The sequence below is a fragment of the Sminthopsis crassicaudata genome, chromosome X, assembly GCF_048593235.1.
Source record: "Sminthopsis crassicaudata isolate SCR6 chromosome X, ASM4859323v1, whole genome shotgun sequence".
Classification (NCBI taxonomy): domain Eukaryota; kingdom Metazoa; phylum Chordata; class Mammalia; order Dasyuromorphia; family Dasyuridae; genus Sminthopsis; species Sminthopsis crassicaudata.
Genome location: NC_133623.1, coordinates 72108672 through 72126783, shown reverse-complemented (window position 1 = coordinate 72126783; position 18112 = coordinate 72108672). Strand labels below are relative to the sequence as shown.

Here is an 18112-nt window from a genome sequence, read left to right as displayed (position 1 = left end):
CACTGAGCTCTTCAGCGGGCTGGCTGCTGAACCGTGGCGGGCCCAGGCAAAGCCATTAGAAAAATGACATTGAGTTAGAACACGGCTAGAACGCTATGTAGTTTTATTTTATTTTTTCAAATATATACAGTAATTCAGATCAGGCTAAGGCCTGATGGGGGGAGGGGGCACTGGGATGACTTGGCTTGTTTGGGATCTTCATCGCCTCAGCCAGTCTTTCCTTTCCCTGAGGGACAGAAAGAGAACATTCACTGATTCACAAGAAAAGCCTTCCTTACTTAATAGTTAATGCTGCTGGGGAAAAGTGGGGAGGGGAGAAGGAGGGAAAGGGAGGCCCTCCTGGTAGGTGCGAGGGAGAGGGGCTGGGGTGCCAGGAGAAGGGTCTAAGTGGTAAAAGACTAATACTCTTCCTCCTCCTGCTGTGGCTTGAGAACCACACTCTGGTAGGCCTTGATACAGGAGAAGGCCATGGGCGGAATCCGGCGCCGGTCGATGAGGTTGTTCTCCAGGTGCATGGAGATGAGGTTGGAGTCCTGGGCCACACGGGTGTCGCACACCGAGTTCAGGGGCACATGTCTGGGGAGGGGAGAACAGGAGACAAATGGCGGGCGAGGCAGGACCCAGATGGGAGGGACGGGAAGGGCTCGAGGGAGGAAGGGAGACAGGAAGAGGAGAGGGCCCCTGTGATGGAGATGGGAAGAGGAGCTGTCCCTCTCTGCTAACTTCCCCTGGCTCTACTTTCTAGACTGGCTTAAGTCAGGCCTGGTCACAGGGACCAGAGGAGGTCTTGCACAAGGCTTTGGCAGGGTTTAACATGAGCAGAGACTTTGCAAGTTGGATAGGACCAGAGGGAGACAGACATGCGTGTGTGTGTGTACATGCATGTGTGTGCGTGTGGATATGCTCCTTTGGTCACAGAGAGGAGGAGTCTGCTCTAGGTCCTCAGTACTGGGTAGCAGACCAGATAAACGCCTTTCCTCTTGGGTCAAACTCATGTCTTATATGCTCTGATCTTTTGCCCCCGCCATGTCTTTAACCTGGTAGTTTCCCAACCGTGGTCTGCCTCGACTCCTGCCTTCCCTGGGATCCCTGTTCTGGCTCTCAGATCTTAGGCCAGAATTGGACCTCGAAGTCCACCTTGTCTCTCGTGGTCCTTGGTCCTGGTCCCTTGAACCATGGGGGCCATGAAGAGGACGAGACTAGGAATCTTAGGAGCGCCATCTTTGAGTTAGAAACCTTCCCAGCCTTCCAAATCGCAGCAGCTCAAAGTTGCCCCCGTGAACGGCAATCTAGCTGGGGCTTGCCCTGGAGAGGGCACTGTTTGTTAGCCACTGGGTATGCTGAGCTGGGGCCTCCCACCGCTATACCTGATCTTGTTGTGGCTCAGACGAAGCACCTGTAACCCTTTGAGACCCAAGAGGCCTCGGGGAATGGCCTGAAGTTTGTTGTTGTCCAGGAGCAGCTCTGCCAGGGACCAACGCAGACCAAGAAACGACACGCTATGGATGCCATCATCATGCAGGTTGTTGTAAGAAAGGTGCAGGAACTCAAGGCCTGGCTTCATGTGTGCAAAAACATAGCCAGGGATGTACTCAATCTGGTTGTGATGGAGTATGAGCCGTCTCAGCCCACGAGGCAAAAAGGAGGGCACGTGCATCAGGCGATTGTGGGACAGGTCCAATGACTCAAGCTTCCTGAGGGAGGGGGAGAGAGGGAGAGAGAGAGAGAGAGAGTTAGACCTCTGGGGCAAGGACAAAGTGTGGGACAGTCACAGGGATCAGGGTGCCCATGAATGACTCGAGTTTCTTAATAGGGGAAGAGATGCTGCAACATCTGGCCAGGCACACCAAACAACCTTCTTTTGACTTCTGCTCGTAATCTCTTCCCAAGCTTAAGGTCTTTCCCCTTTAGATGGTGGCTTCAGCAATGCATCTTGGGATCCTAAATTCTCTCCCTGGAGACTCCTGGCTCAGTCTGGAGATCTCAGGCCCATGGCAGTCTCAGAGTCTAAGAAAAACACTTTGGCCCTGGGTGAAGATTCTCAGGGTATAATCTCATATACATGTGCACACACTGCTCTTTCTGACCAAGCTCCCATACCAGAATCCCTTTCTTTCCTTCTCCTGTTGACAGTTCTTCTGCTCAATTCATTCCAAATTGCTTCTCCTGTTCTTCTCACCTTCAAAAAGATGTAATAGAAAGCATGCCCAGGGAATCAAGAGAGCTGGGTCCCACATGTGCAAACATGTTTGTGGCTGCCCTTTTCGTAGTGGCAAGAAATGGGGATCTGAATGGATTCCCCATCAGTTGGGGAATGGCTGAATAAGTTGTGGTATATGAATGTTATGGAATATTATTGTTCTATAAGAAATGACCAGCAGGAGGATTTCAGAGAGGCCTGGAGAGACTTACACGAACTGATGCTGAGTGAAATGAACAGAACCAGGAGATCAGTATATCCTTCAACTATACAATGATCAATTCTGATGGATGTGGCCCTCTTCAACAATGAGAGGAACCAAATCAATTCCATTTGTTCAGTGATGAAGAGAGCCATCTACTCCCAAAGAGAGCACTGTGGGAACAGAGGGTGGAACACAACATGGCATTCTCACTCTCTGTTTGCATTTTGTTTTCTTTCTCAGTTTGTTTTCCTTCTTGATCTGATTTTTCTTGTGCAGCAAGATAACTGTATAAATATGTATACATAAATTGGATTTAACATGTATTTTAACATAGTTAACATGTATTGGACTACCTGCCAGCTAGGGGAGGAACGCAAAAGTTGGACAGAAGGTTTTGCAAGGGTCAATGTTGAAAAATTACCCAGGCATATGTTTTTTTATTATAACTTTTTATTGACAGTACACATGCCTGGGTAATTTTTTACAACATTATTCCTTGCAATCCCTTCTATTCTGACTTTTCCCTTCCCTCCCTCCACCCCCTCCCCCAGATGGCAGGCAGTCTTCTACATGTTAAATATGTTGTAGTATATCCTAGATAACAATATATGTGCAGAACTGAACAGTTCTCTTGTTGCACAGGGAGAATTGGATTCAGAAGGTAAAGATAACCTGGGGAGAAAAACAAAAATGCAAACAGTTTATACTCATTTCCCAGTGTTCCTTCTCTGGGTGTAGCTGATTCTGTTCATCATCGCTCAATTGGAACTGAATTGGTTCATCTCATCATTGAACATATCCACTTCCATCAGAATACATCCTCATATAGTATTGTTGCTGAAGTGTATAATGATCTCCTGGTTCTGCTCATTTCACTCAGCATCAGTTGATGTAAGTCTCTCCAAGCCTCTCTGTATTCATCCTGTTGGTCATTTCTTACAAAACAATAATATTCCATGACATTCATATACCATAATTTACCCAACCATTCTCCAATGGATGGGCATCCATTCATCTTCCAGCTTCTAGCCACTATGAAAAGAGCTGCCACAAACATTTTGGCACATACAGGACCCTTTCCCTTCTTTAGTATTTCCTTGGGATATAAGCCCAGTAGTAGCACTGCTGGTTCAAAGGGTATGCACAGTTTGATAATTTTTTGAGCATAGTTCCAGATTGCTCTCCAGAATGGTTGGATTCTTTCAGGACTCCACCAACAATGTTTTAGTGTCCCAGTTTTCCCACATCCCCTTCAACATTCATCGTTATTTGTTCCTGTCATCTTAGCCAATCTGACAGGAGTTGTCTAAATTTGCATTTCTTTGATCAGTAGTGATTTGGAACACTCTTTCATATGAGTGGAAATAGTTTTAATTTCATCATCTGAAAATTGTCTGTTCATATCCTTTGACCATTTATCAACTGGAGAATGGCTTGATTTCTTATAAATTAGAGTCAGTTCTCTATATATTTTGGAGATGAGGCCTTTATCAGAACCTTTAACTGTAAAAATGTTTTCCCAATTTGTTACTTCCCTTCTAATCTTGTTTGCATTAGTTTTGTTTGTACAAAAGCTTTTTAATTTGATGTAATCAAAATTTTCTATTTTGTGATCAATAATGATCTCTAGCTCTCTTTTGGTCACAAATTCCCCCCTCCTCCACAAGTGTGAGAGGTAGACTATTCTCTGTTCCTCTAATTTATTTATGATCTCGTTCTTTATGCCTAACTCATGGACCCATTTTGATCTTATCTTGGTATAAGTGTGGGTCCATCCATGCATATGTTTTGAAAATTAAAAGCTTTAATAAAAAAATAAATTACCAGTTAAAGAAAGGGTAAAAAAAGAGAGCTGGGTCCAAATCCTGGCTTGACCACTTACTAAACCTTACTGAGACCTTGTACTGAGTCTTTTCTCCTCAGTTTCCAGAATTCATGGAAGGAGTAAGTGAAAGGGTTGAATGAGGTGAGCAATAAAGCCCTTACCAGCTCTAATAAACAAGTATTTTTTAAGTAACCACAGTTGTTCTCCTCTCTGCCTACCTAGACATCCATTTGTCTGCCCCATTGTTTCTTCCTTTCCCCAAGTAGAGAAGCTGAGAATTGAGACTTAAGAGGGTCAGGTGAGTCAGCTGTCTTGGGTTCAACTAAGGGGCTCAGTAAGACCTGAGTTTGAATTCTGTGTCAAGCACATCTCAGCTGTGTAATCTTGAGCCAGTCCTTTCTGTGGCTCAGTTTCTTCATTTGTAAAAGATATAAATAGCTTGTAAAATAGATAAAAATAAGAGCTCCTACCACCGTGGGTGTTTCGAAGATCAAATGAAGTAGCATACCTAAAGTGCTTTACAAGCCTTAAAGTAAAGCACCCTATAAGCTCTAGCTATTATTATTCAGGGTCCAACATGGGGTTCAGAGGCTTGAGTTTCCTTTGGCAAGAACTCTCCAGGCAGAAGATTGACTTCATCTGGGCCTGCCACCTAACACAAGGAAGGCAGATGTTCCAAACTGTGCGTGTTCCTTCCTGGCTTGTCTGTTCCGAAGCCCTTGCAGCTGCCCCAGGAGTTAGAAAGATATTAGAGGATTATTCAAATGGAAGGATCTAATGCACTATCTGATCATGGAAATCAAAACAGGTGGCCACCAGGTTTCTTCTGTCTGCTCCCTCTTTCCTCTCAGATTAGTCTGTCCTCAAGTCAAACAAACAAACTCTAAAAATTTCTCCCATTCCATTCTGTTCTCGTGCTATCCTACCTGCCCCATCTCTTCATTCCCAAAACCTCCTGGCTGAAAAGTGAAGCTCAGATAACACAATTTCAGGCATTGTGGTGGGCAGCAAGCAAGATGCTTTGGGATGGGATGAGGGACATCTTTCAGGCATTTCACTCTGGTTATATTCCTTCCCGTCCATAGCCCTCCCACTTTCTCCCTTCTATCTTCCCCCCACTTTCTCCCTTCTATCTTCCCCCCACTTTCTCCCTTCTATTTCCCCCCACTTTCTCCCTTCTATTTCCCCCCACTTTCTCCCTTCTTTAGCTATTCCTATAATGAGGACAGGAGAAGAAAATGGCAAACCATTCCAGTATCTTTGCCAAGAAAACCCCAATGACAATATCGGCATGCTATGGTCTATGGGTCATGAACAATTGGACACAACTGAACGAATGAAAAAAGATGATGAGATGAGAGGAAAGATCAAAAGCTAAAGAACAGGAGAGAATTGGTGACATTTAGAGTGGAAAGGGACTTCCAAAAGAGGGGACATGTGACCCAAGACATACAGACTACTTAGTGACAGAGGAGGTAGGAATTGTGGATTTTCCTCTGACATGAATTGAAGTCATCTGGTCAAATCTAGATTGATGGTGGGCGAGGCAAGATAGACATATCCTAGACAATGAATCAAACTAGTCTTGTCAACTAAGGATAACTTAGAATTAGCAGCGCAAAGAGGTATTTTTGGAGCACTTTAAAGGTTTAACAGATCGGCTTGGATAATTCCTGCTACTGGAAAATTGGAGGCTGGTGGATCACTTGAGCTTGGGAGTTGCAAGCTGCTGTTGACTAAGCCAGTTGGTTGTCCAAACTCTGGCATCAATCGGTAAGCCCCCACCAGGGTATCTAAAAGTATGTGTGAAAGAGCCCATCATGAATGGAACTCCCATGCCGATCTGCATTGGAATCGGGCCCAAGAGTGGTCCCTGAACTTCCAGGCTGGGCAAGATGGGGGACCCAGGCTCAAAAAAACTCATCATCCTTCCCCTTCAGCCATCTTGTTTATATCTGTCTCCCCTTCATCAAACCCTCTCTTCCCCGAGACACTGAAGACCATGGCCCTCATATGAAGATTGGCTGAAGGAACTGAGTATGTTGAGCTTGGAGAAGAGGTAACTTGGGGAATCTCAGTCACTGACTTCAAGAACTGGAGGGTCTAACATGTAGAAGGAGAAAGCCTTATCTTACTTAGGGCATACTGAGGAGTGATAAGGAAGTTGTATAAAGGCTGATTTGGGGCTGACAGTAAGGCAGAACTTCTTAAGAATTGATGGTCCCAAATAGGGAGACTCCATTTCCCCTTCTCCCCCATCTCTCTTCATTACTTGATATTTACAAGTAGAGGCAATGTCATAGAATGGGGTGGATTAGAAGTCTGCCGAGGCCCCTGCCAGTTTGAGGATGCTGTGAATCTGGGAGGGTCAGTTGTGCTCAGCCCTTTGTCCCAACCACCACAGACCCCTCCATTTGGAGGGCCAGATCAGAGCGGTTGAGAGACCTACTGCCAGGGCTTGTCTGGGAATCCTCAAAGGGAGGGCAGCCCTACCGCACAATGGGTATAGCGGGCCAACGGAGCAATTGGGTGGGGCTTCTCGTCTACCAAAATTGGTGTCTGTTTTCCCTTGCCTCACTTGGCAAAGAGGGGGAAGAGAAAAAAATAATAATTGAACCCAAAAGCTCTGGTAACATTTTCCTGGAATGGAGCAAGGATACTGGGCAAGAGCTTTGATTCTCTGGGAATCAATAGATCATCAGTTTCTTCCCACCCTGAACCTTTGTTTTTTTCCTTGTCCCAGTCACCATGTCCAGCCATTTCTTCCTCATCCATCCATTCCTCTGCACGCTCCCTCTCAATGCCCTAATTCAGGCCATCAGTACCTCTCCTCTGGCCCATTGTAACAATCGTTGGTCCTCCAGCATCCAGACCCCCCCTCTTGAAATAGTGAATGCAGAGTAATATTCTTAAAGCAGAGTCCTGATCATTCTGAGCTTTTTGTGAGATTCCTTGGCCCCCCCAATTCCTTAGGCATAAAAAGCCTGGAAATGAAAGGAGGAGGAGGGCCAGTTAAAAGGAGGGCAGGCAGATGCGATCAGGAGGGCCTGCAAGCAAGTCTGGGGCAGCTAGGTGGTGCTGCAGTGGGTAGAGTGCTAGCCCTGGAGCCAAAAAATCCGAGTTCAAATCTTAACTAAGAAATTCATTAGTGGATAAATCACTTCAGCCTGTTTGCTTCAGTTTCCCCGTCTATAAAATGAGCTGGAGGAAGAAATGACAAATCATTCTAGTATCTTTGCCAAGGAAAGCCCAAACAAGGCCACAAAAAGTTGGACATGAGGGGAAGAACTGAAAAACAACAATGAAAGTCAAGGCCAGGGAGGTCTCCTAAGGCTCGATAAAGTGAAGGTCACAGCATGGAAGGTTAGGACAACAGGCAGCAGGAGACTCAGGCTAGAAGCCTGGAGGACAAGGAACTGGGGCTCAGGCAGTATCTGTACCAGGAAATCATGACCCAGCTCGTGGGCTCAGGCCCAGAAGCAATCCCGGAGCTCAAAGGGGACTGTGAGGGGATGTTGTCTCTAGCTACTTGCTAACCAGCACCAGTCTTGAGGGGAGAGGGGCCTCAGACCATAGGGAGACATAATTGACATCTCACTGGAGGAACAAGATAAGAAACCAGGCCCCGTCTTACAGCTTGATGTCTTGACTTCTTATTCATTCCCAACTACTTCCAAACCACACCGAGCTCCTGGGGTTGCACCTCTGATCTACCCCAAATCTGGGCCAACCATAAGTGCCTTTAGCTCTGGCTCTCCTGGCCCTAGCCAGCTGCCACCCTTAACTCTGGCAGAGCAGAGGTGGCAAGGAAGCAAGACGGACAGGACTACGATGGGATGGCTGTCCAGCTTCGGGAGAATTGGGTCATGGTTCAAACTAAGCATGTGTGGAACAGCCCTTGTTTCTCAATCTCCAGCCCTGCATGATTTTAGCCTTGTTTTAGAGGAAATGCGAATATTTATTTTTTATTTCTTCCTTTTTTGTTTCTTTTCTCAATTTCGCAATTGGGGATAAGTGACTTGCCTAAGATCACACAGCTAGGAAGTGTTCAGTGTCTGATTTGAACTCAGGTCCTCCTGCCTCCAAAGCCAGTGCTCCGTCCATTACAGCACTACCTAGCTGCCCCAGAATTGGGAATATTTGGAGGATCTGGGCCTTTTTTCTCTCCAGGCTTCAGTTTCTTTAACTTTAAAGTGAGGAGGCCAGGCTAAAAGACAGTTAAGATCACTTGCCAGCTCTAAATCCCAGCTATGATTTTAGAAGACCAAGACCAAACTGCCACAGGGCAGCAAGGTTGGTAGGGAAGGGAAGAAGTTGGGGAAAAAGCCATTCTCCTTCTGAGTCAGGGGGAATTCTGGAGGCCTTGAAGGCATCACAGTATCATCAGTCAACGTTTATTAAGTACTTGCTATAGCATGTATTAAGTACTTACTATATGAGCAGAGATTTGGAGCTGCAAGCCACCTTAGGGGCCATGTAGTCCACCACCCTCATGAGAGAGAGGAGGACAAGGAGGTCCAGGGGAGGTGGCATAGCTGGTATTTAAACTGAGGTTCCATAATTCCAAGTTTAGTGGGAAGAGTCAATGTCCTTTCTATCGTACTTGCTGCTTTACTCAAAGTCAGCCATAGTAATTGAATCATGGGAGATCATCAAGTCAGCCCCTGGTGAACGCTCATTTGTTTGGGGAGAAGCATAGATATAGGGTGATTGTAGAGTGGAAGAAAGCGCCTAAGTCAGGGAGGAAGGGTCCCGATGTGTGCAAAGTTCAGCCACACAATTGGCAAATGTTATAGATCGGGGCTTCATAGGGTGGTCTGTTGGCAGGGCTTAAGAAAGTGATGAAGAAAACATCAATCATGCAGATGAAACTGAAAAGTGTGTCCTGCATATTTTGGGAGAGAAGACCTGGTTGTTAAACACGTAGCGACACACCCTTGCTTGTAGGACACTCTGTGGGCACTGGGTAAACTGGGAAAGTCCTGAAGTCTACCACAAGGGTAGACCAAAAAAGACATGGTGATTTGGCAGGTTAGGGCCCACAGCTAATAAGGCCCAGATTTGGTTCTTGGGAGCGACAGTTGTCTTTATAGCTCTCCAGAATAGCCCCAGCCCTTTGTCCTAGCTTACCGCCTGAGTCCTGGCTGGTCCAGCCGGCTTGGAGAAGGTGGGGTCGGCCACCAGAGGAACTAGGAGGAGATGCAGCAGAGCTTTGGAGGGCAGCCTCTGGGCCACGTGGGGTGGGCTAAAAGTTACTGCTGAGAGCTCCGTGCACGTACCAGCAAAGCGGTGACCTGGGTTTGAGTCCTACCTCTAATCCTTACCGGTCGTGTGACTGTGAACAAGCCACTTGCCTCAGTTTCCTCCTTTTTCCTAAAATGAGATGAGGGCCATACTCACGGAAGGTCGATCCATGCTTGGGGAGCAATGCAGTCCTCCTTGATCCGGTTGTTGCTTAGAACCAGCAGGCTCAAACTCTGGCACTTGTTCAGTACACGGTCACTCACTTCTTCAATGTGGTTCGTGGCAAGGTGGAGTTCCTAGTCCCCACCCAGCCCCAAGAGGGCAGAGTGTGAGGCCAGGAAATAGATGGCTGGCCTTTCCTACAGCTCCAGGCCAAGTTCCACCAAGTCAGCTTGTGCCGATGACTTAGGGGAATGGGGGAAAGGGGACCCACGACTGGGAAACAGAGGCATCATTCCCCAGTGGGGAGACTCTCGCCCCAGCCAACTACGTAACGGCCAAGTGCTGACAATACCTGCCACCCACCTGCCAGTGTGCTGCCCTGCTGTCTGCCCACCAGGGATGCCACGCACTCACCAGGGGTGGCTGCTGTCTGCCCAGCCATTAGCAATGCCTTCCATCCGCCCACTTGCCAATGATGCTGTCTGCTTACCTTCCAGTTCTTTCTAGTTCGGTCCTAACTCTGCTACCTAACTACCTGCGTGACTATGGACAAATCATGTAGCCTCCGTGTGCCTCAGTTTCTTCTTCTGTAAACTGTGGGGTTCCATTCAGCTCTTGGTCTAGGAGCCTATTGTGACCTTGGGAGAATTCTTTCTGCTCCCCAAGTCTCAGTTTTCTGCTCTCTGAAATAAGATCTTTGGCCTCTAGCCATCCTTTCCCACTTCCCCATTTTCTGCATCTCTATTTTGGGGTCACAAGGACCTTTCAGGTCCCTCCCCTCTTCTCTGGCAGTCTTGCCTGAGGAAGATGGGCCATAGGGACACCTAGCCCCGCCCTGAGCTGCACACTTGCTCCAGCAGATCAGGCCTTCCTGTGTCCCTTCCCTCCTTCTGTCCCACTTCCAGATGAAAGGATTTAGGGCTAGAAAGGACTTTAGAGGTCATCTAGTTCTTCATCGTGGTGGGAAAGTGAGGCCCAGAGAGGGACTTAGTTACCCACAGCAAGTTCATGCTAGAACTGGGATCAGAACGCAGCTCTTTGGGTCCTCTCAAGTTATTCCTCTTGCCATGTCTGAGAAGACACGTTTAGGATCCAAAAAGCCTGGTCTAGAGAACAGAGCATGGTCTGTATCAGGCTCTCTCACCCTGGTGCCAGGGGAGGGAGACAGCTGCCACAAAAAACATTCAACATGTCCTGCACACAGCCGTCCAAGGCAAACAGGAGAGGCGGAGGGAAGGGGGAAAGTTCCTGGAAAAGAAGCTTACAGGGCATTTCAGGGCTGACATTGGATGTAGGTCTCATTTCCCTAGTCCCTTAGATCCTGAGAGTCCAGAGGCTCTCCTTCCAAACTGCAGGGCGGGCCCCCCCTCTCTGCCCGCCTACCACAAGCAAGCCCTGAGGCCAGAGGAGGGGGGTGGGCTGCTTCGTCCTACACGTGTGTCCCTAAAAAGCATTGGGTGGAGCCCGGATGTCTGTAAAGTAAGCCCCATCTTCAGTGCTCCAGGAGTGGGGTTCCTATTGAAAGGAGTCTGGATAGAAGGAAATCCCCTTCCATTTTGTACAACGGACAGAACTCTTGACCCAGAAGAATCGCCTCGGTCGGGAAGCCAACGGGGCCTTGAGTTTTGGTTCTTAGACAGTTCCTAGAATCGACTAGTCTATCCCCTTTTGTTTTACAGATGGGGAAACTGAGGGCTCAGGCATTAAGGGAGTGGAGGTAGAGCTTCAATTGAGGTCTTTAGGCTCCAAATCCAAGTCACTTGGTCCCTTTCTTTTTCTGGTTCTCACTTTTCTCATATGGAAAATGAGAGATCTGAACTGAGCCAGCTCAGATTTGTAATAGCAAGCCTGAGAAAATGGGGGAGGGCAGGAGGAGGAGTAATGCTGCCTTGAAAAAGTAACTGTCCTCCCTCCAGATCCTCACCTGCCTCCCTTTCTTCTTCAGAGCCGTTGGGATCCAGTGGCCAGATATAGATCCGGATGACTGGACATAGCCCCAAATGGAACCTAGTTTTAGTTCTAGAAGCTCAGCCCCCTCATATGACAGAGGAGGAAACTGAGGCCCAAGGAGGGGGAAATGATATGGCAAGATAGTTCTCAGGTTTGAACCCAGGTTCCCTGACCTCGAATCTAATGTACTTTTCACACAGCCTGCGGCTTTGTCAGTGGAACCTTGGGAGAATTGATTTTCCTGGGAGGTCCTTCTGGAAATGCTTCCTCGCTCCCTATTTTCCCTGCCATCCCTCTAGATTGGCAGGCAACAACTGTGCTGGAAGTAAGAAACGCTAGGATTGTGGAGAAATCACAATGTTGGGGAGGTGGCCCCCCTTCTTTTCTCTGGGCATGCTCCTCCAGAACCTCAGCCCCAGCATTCCTAAAGAACTTCTGCTCAGGAAGGGCTCTGGTCTTTACCTGCAGGGAAGCAGGCAGGCCCTGGGGGATGCCCCGGAGCTGGTTTCCATCCAGTCTCAGGTACGTCAGGCTCTTCAGAGGATGGAAAGCCAAAGGATACACATTCCCATCATGCAGCTGGTTTCTTTCAGCTTCCAGGGTCAACAGTTTCGTGAGTCCTGGGGAAAAGAGTCTCAGTAAACCTCGTGAGTCCTGTGAACAGTATAGTGGGAGGAGGATCCCGAGAGGGACGGGGAAAAGGAGGAACAAAAGGTAGCCAAATCTAGGCCCAGAACCCCTTTAGGATCTGTTCATTGCTGAGGATTATCATGTGATGAAGCAGAGCCTATCAAGTCCAATTTGTTTTACTAAAACTGAGGCCCAGGGAAGGGACATGAGTCTGACTCCGAAGCTAGCAGCCATGCTCCATACCTCCTGCTCGGGGCTCTAGTCTCCCTGTCTTTGTCAAAAATCCTTGAGAATCCTTCCCTTATGGAGAATGGATGGGCAACCAATCCCTCGGGGGACGAGGGGACAGATGCCCAAGGTCAAAGGGCCCCTCGAAGTCTCCGCCCTCACCTCGGAAACTGGTCCTTTGGAGGCCCCGGAGGATATTGTCATTGATCTTGAGTTCTTGGAGAGAGCTTGGTAATTCAGGAATAGCCGAAAGAAAATTTCCGTCCAAGTTCAGTCTCTTCAACCGAGTCAGGCACTGTGGAGGAACAAATGGGGCTGCTCTGAGGCAAAGCCAGAGAAGCGTTTGGAGTGGCCGAGGGGAAGCCTGCCGGGTCAGAAGGCCGAAAGCCTCAGGGTGAGGCCTGGGGTTCCACCGTGTCCTACCAGAGTGGCTACAACAGCATGAGAACAGCGCCTAGCCCTTGGAAAGCTCTTTCAGTGACCAATAAGATGCAGCAACATCAGCATGTGAATAATGGATGGGATGAGTATAAGTCCAAGCTGTTGTTGGCCATTATAACATGTGTGTAATGGGGTTTTGCAGATGCTCATGCTTGTGCTGAAAACATAGTAGAGAAGACCTGGAATTGTAGCTGGGACTTTTGTGCTCCCTAGGAGGGTGAGCTAGAAAGGGGGAGGGGGAAGGAAGGGGGGGACTTAGCGATTCCATAGAGATGCATGCAGCAGCAGCACGGCCCCATCGCCACCAACTAACGTATTATCTTTGGAGTCAGAGGCCCTAGGTTCAAAGCCCGCCTCTGTCTCCCCATAGCCGTGTGACCTTTGGGAAGTCATTCTACACCCCTGCCTCAGTTTCACCTCTGGGAAGGGGGTTGGACTAGATGAACTCTGAGGCCTCTTTCAGGCCTTGCTTTATGCTCCTCTGAACAAGAAGAAACTAGATGTCCAGATGTGGGCATGAGAGGATCTCCATGATCAGAAGTTTGGCTCCTGTCAGCTCAGCCCCCATGAAGATTTGGTGAGCCTGTTTCTGGAAGTCAGTGCAATGGTGAAGGAGCCTTTTCCCTTTCCTTTTCAGAACATTGCCCATTTCTGGAAGTAAGCCTCCATATGGGCCAACAGCGGAGCACATTGCGGATATTTTAGAGAATGGACAATCATTGGTTATGATGTTAAGTCCATACTCACCTTCTTACTGTTGAAGAAGAAGAAAAAGAAGGAAGAAGAAGGAAAAGGAAGGAGAAAGGAAAAGGAAGAAGAAGAGGGCAGGAGGAGGAGGAAGAAAAAAAGAAGAAGAAAGGAGAAGAAAAAAGAAGACGAGGAAAGAAGAAAACAGAATCAGAAGGAGGAGAAAGAGAAGAAGGAGGAGGAGGGGGAAAAGGAAAAGGAGAAGGAGGGGTATTCAAAGCCACAAACAAACCAGGACTAGAATCTAGAACTTCTGACAGGCCCTCACCATGTTGCCTCCTATGACCCCCCAACCCCCCTTCCCAATGGCCTCTGTTTCTTTAGAATCTTGGATAAGATTGTCATTCTACCCAGGTTACTTTTACCTTTAGAATCCAATTCTTAGCGTGCAACAAGAAATTCGATTTTACACACATATATTGTATCTAGGATATACTGTAACACATATAACATGTATGGGATTGCCTGTCATCTAGGGGAGGGAGGGGAAAATTTGGAAAAATGAATACAAGGGATAATGTTGTAAAAAAAAATTACCCATGCATATGTACTGTCAAAAATTATAATTATAAAATTAATTAAAAAAAAAAAAGAATCTTGGGTAAGCCCTACAATCAGACTTAAGCCCAAAGAATACTGCTCCAATGGTGGCCTTTCAGGCCCCTGATGGGCTGGTGGTGGTTGAGTGTTGAGTGAAAGAGGCTTGGCTTTCTCCCAAGTCCTTCCAATCAGCCCGTGTAGCGATGCTTCGTGAAGTGCCAGAACATTCAGGACTCTCCCTTCTCGGCTCAGGGACTGACCCTTCTTTCTGGGTCATTCCCTCCTTCTCCTCCATCCCCGCCCCTCAACCACTGGCCGTCCAAGTAGGGAAGACGGGGGTCACTTGCCTTAAAGGCATCCGGATCCAGGCCCTGGGTTTCCAGTTTGTTCTTGCTCAGATCCAGCCACTCCAGGTTGGGCACACCATTGAAGGTCTCAGCCGGGATTTTGGAAATTTCATTCTCTAGGAAAACCCAAGAGGTAAAGCACTGGCACATTTTCCCACCCTCTCTCTCCAAACTCTTCTTTATTCTCCCCTGCTCAGCTCTGCCCCACATTGTCAGGCCACCTGGGTACTAGTAAGTACCCAGACTGCTAAGCGGCCACCCTCACCGGCACCAGCATTTGGGTTCCCAAGATATTATGGTCAGCTCGATGCTGAGCCTCTCCACATTGAATAAGACCTGTCCTCGGAAGCCAGACTCCCTGGTCCAAATCCTGCCTCCGCTGTGCGACTCAGAGCACATTGCTTGTCTTTTCTGGGACTCAGTTTCCCCACAATGAGGAAATGAAAATGAGACTATTCGATTCTACCTACCTCACAGGGTAGTTGTAGAGCTCAAGGAAAGTAATCTTTGAAAAGTAATTTATAAATTTTAAAGCTCTCCAGAAATGTTCAAGGGGGTTATTGAGATGGGGTTATTGGACTGGAACAGTGAATTTGGGGTCGAAGGCTCTGGGTTCAGATCCTAACTCTTGCTTGGCAGTTGTGTGAGCTTGATTGAGTCATCTAACTTCTCTTGGCCTCAGTTTCCTCATCTAGCTTTAGATTCATACCCCATAAAGATAGGTCAAGAAGAAGTATTGTTAATGATGGAAAAGATAACAATAGTCTAATAATATCTTCTTGCATGTGGATGGTGGTTTGTGCCCCAAACAAGTGCCCCTCTCTTTTGACCCCCAGGCTGTTTTGTGGGTTAGAAGGGCTGAGATTTTGTCACTTTACAGAGGAGGAAACTGAGCTGTAGAGTCGAGGGCCTTGCTTCATGATCGGAGCCCTCGCTGCTTACCTGCCAGGAAGAGGGTTTTCAGGCTCCGGTCACTGAGCAGTGGAATTGCCTTCAGGTTGACGTTGGTACAGGAGATGGTAGACTCAGACAAGTGGCACGTGGCTGGGAGGAAGGCCATGCCTTCCCCGGGCCTCAGAGATGGAAAGAAAATGGGCCGATGGAGGAAGGGAGCATCGCCTCGGCTAGATCTCCAGTCCAGGCTGCTGGTGTTCTGGCCCCATTCTAACGCCTTCTGGTGCAGTCGCCAGGTGACAGCTGAGGGGAAGGTAAAGTCAGAGGGCAATGAACGAGGAAGCGCGGTAACCCTGACCTCCCAATGAGGCGCAGAGACAGAAAAGCCTCCTTGGTCAAAGGTGCCCAGTGAGCCGGGAGCCCCAGAGCCAGCTCTAGTTGCCATGGGGACACAGGGGAAAGAGTCCAGTTATCTCTTTCACATCTCAGAGGTTGCCCCAGCAGTCTGGAAAATCCACATAAAATGCTGTGCCAGAGCAGTCTGAATTATTAAAATTATTAAAGATTTGAAAGATCAAATATGTTGATATCGTACAATAGCATGCATATATTTTATGCATTTCTGAGTCTGAACTCTTCCTGTGTTATCTGCTGACCTTTGTGTATCATCCACAGCTTTTGCAAAACCCCCTCTAGATTCCCTTTTAATTTCTTTCTCCGTGGGTCTGGACTTGTTTTCTTTTGGTGCAGAGGTCTCTCAGAGAGGCAGTAAAGGCTTGGAGTTGTCAATCCCCTTGACTTTGCTCTTCCCAAGGGAGCATCTGGGGGAGGCTATTGTCCTGCTGGGCAGAAGCCACGGGACCTTTTCCCGCCCCTGTTTTCTGGCCCCTTCTCCAAGTCTCCTGGGATCCAACTCTGGCTGCCTGGTGCTCCCTACTGTGTCATCCACCCAGTGCTCCCTACTATGTCATCCACCCAGTGCTCCTACTATGTCATCCACCCAGTGCTCCCTATTGTGTCATCCACCCAGTGCTCCCTACTGTGTCATCCACCCAGTGCTCCCTACTATGTCATCCACCCAGTGCTCCTACTATGTCATCCACCCAGTGCTCCCTACTGTGTCATCCACCCAGTGCTCCCTACTGTGTCATCCACCCAGTGCTCCCTACTATGTCATCCACCCAGTGCTCCTACTATGTCATCCACCCAGTGCTCCTTACTTTATATCACCCAGTGCTCCTACTATGTCATCCATCCAGTGCTCCCTACTATGTCATCCACCCAGTGCTCCTACTATGTCATCCACCCAGTGCTCCCTACTGTGTCATCCACCCAGTGCTCCTACTGTGTCATCCACCCAGTCTCTAGGCCTCTGCTTCCCCCGTGAAACCTCAATTCTCTGTCCAGTTTCTGGAGTTGACAGTGTATTTGGGATGGGGGGGTGGGGAAACAGAGTTTCTTATTGTTGGCTTTCTCATCCTGCAAAGAAGTTTCCCTCTACCATGAATCCTCCTCCCCGATGTCCCTCCATCCCTTGCTCTTGCTGCCTCCTTACCTTTGATGGTCTTCTTTATTTCTTGTTTCCTGAGGTCGACCATTTTGGAGTCCCCACCTCCTAGCTTCCTGCTCTTCCTCTCTTCCCTGGAGCCAGCCACCTCTTGCAGCAGCGTCTTGTTCTTCCTAGATTGGCTAATGGCTGGTGGTAAGGACTGGGCCTTCCCTTCCTTTCTCTTTCCCGTATCAATCTTCAGATAGATTGGTTTGGTCTCCTGCTCCCTGAACTTTTGACTGTGGATCCTGTTCCTGGAGGCCCCCTTCCTGTGACGCCTCGTGGGTGATTTGCCGCGTGGCCTTGGGGTCTGGCTGAGCTCCGAATGGCTGTGAGCTGCCACTTTGGTTTTCCTGGTCCTCAGGTGGCCTGTTCCTGGTGCCACCAACTTCTCTTCCTCAGCCTTCATGTGGTGCTTTTGCTCCAGCATGGGCCTCAACATCCCTGCGAAAGGAACACCGGCTTTGGCTGGGTGTCATAGACATAGCTGAGCTGGGGGCTACATTATCTCGGGGACTGTCCCAGAGATTTCTCTAATGAAAATCAGACTGAAGAGGGGGAGACTGGGGGTTGGGATAAGGCAGAATCCTATAATCAGTATTTCAGCAGCTAAAATGCAACCTGCTACTTTATGGTGACCCCAGAGCATCCTGGGATGGTGTTTTTCTTCCTCCCTTCTCCTGTTCCTGCCCTTCCCCCACCCTATTCTGGCGTACATTCTCTAAAGGTGGCAGGAATCTTAGAAATCATCAAGTTCAATCCCACCATTTTAAGAAAAGGAAACTGAGTCCCAGAGAGAGACAGAGAATGGGATAAGCTGTTTCACAGAATTTCAGAGTCGGAAGGGACCTCAGCAGCCCCCGGTCCAAGCCCTGCTGTGACAAGCGGTTATCTAGTCTGCTCGAAGACCTCCAAGGAGAAGGAAGCCGCCCCCTCTGGAGGTGGCCTAGTCTACTCTGAATCAGTTCGGTCCTCGTTGTCTGACAGTAAACTTAAAAGGACCCCTTTGAACTTCTACCCATTGCTCTGCCAGCGGGCCAATGGGCCAAAGAGAACAAGGCCTCCCTGGGTGGGACAGCCCTTCAAACAGTGCAGGCCATTTCTCACCAACGGTCTTCGGGAGAGCTGGGTGTGGCTCGAAGTCAAGGAG

At 48.4% G+C, this 18112-nt stretch overlaps 2 protein-coding genes across 2 annotated transcripts; both read right to left on the bottom strand.

Moving 5' to 3' along the window:
• Nucleotides 1-149: 149 nt before the first annotated feature.
• Nucleotides 150-13576, bottom strand: LOC141549066 (extracellular matrix protein 2-like). Its single transcript, XM_074278399.1, has 7 exons — nt 13565-13576; nt 12607-12739; nt 12049-12206; nt 9631-9770; nt 1368-1694; nt 406-576; nt 150-226 (listed from the first exon to the last, which is right to left on the bottom strand). The coding sequence occupies exons 1-7, from the start codon at nt 13574-13576 to the stop codon at nt 199-201; spliced, it is 969 nt and encodes a 322-aa protein (XP_074134500.1). The 3' UTR covers nt 150-198.
• Nucleotides 13577-14420: 844 nt separating this feature from the next.
• On the bottom strand, nt 14421-17404 carry LOC141549065 (uncharacterized). The gene is made up of 3 exons (XM_074278398.1): nt 16969-17404; nt 15462-15716; nt 14421-14635 (listed from the first exon to the last, which is right to left on the bottom strand). Exons 1-3 carry the CDS (start codon nt 17402-17404, stop codon nt 14421-14423), a joined length of 906 nt encoding a protein of 301 aa, XP_074134499.1.
• Nucleotides 17405-18112: the final 708 nt, after the last annotated feature.

Coding starts and splice junctions, on each gene's coding strand:
- LOC141549065 (XM_074278398.1), bottom strand. CDS start 17,404: ATGTTGAGGCCCATGCTGGAGCAAAAGCACCACATGAAGGCTGAGGAA. Junction 15,717..16,968: donor AATAAAGAAGACCATCAAAG/GTAAGGAGGCAG, acceptor CCTTCCCCTCAG/CTGTCACCTGGCGACTGCAC. Junction 14,636..15,461: donor GAAAACCCTCTTCCTGGCAG/GTAAGCAGCGAG, acceptor GGGTTTTCCTAG/AGAATGAAATTTCCAAAATC.
- LOC141549066 (XM_074278399.1), bottom strand. Junction 577..1,367: donor CTGAGCCACAACAAGATCAG/GTATAGCGGTGG, acceptor TCCCCTCCCCAG/ACATGTGCCCCTGAACTCGG. Junction 227..405: donor CCACAGCAGGAGGAGGAAGA/GTATTAGTCTTT, acceptor TCTGTCCCTCAG/GGAAAGGAAAGACTGGCTGA.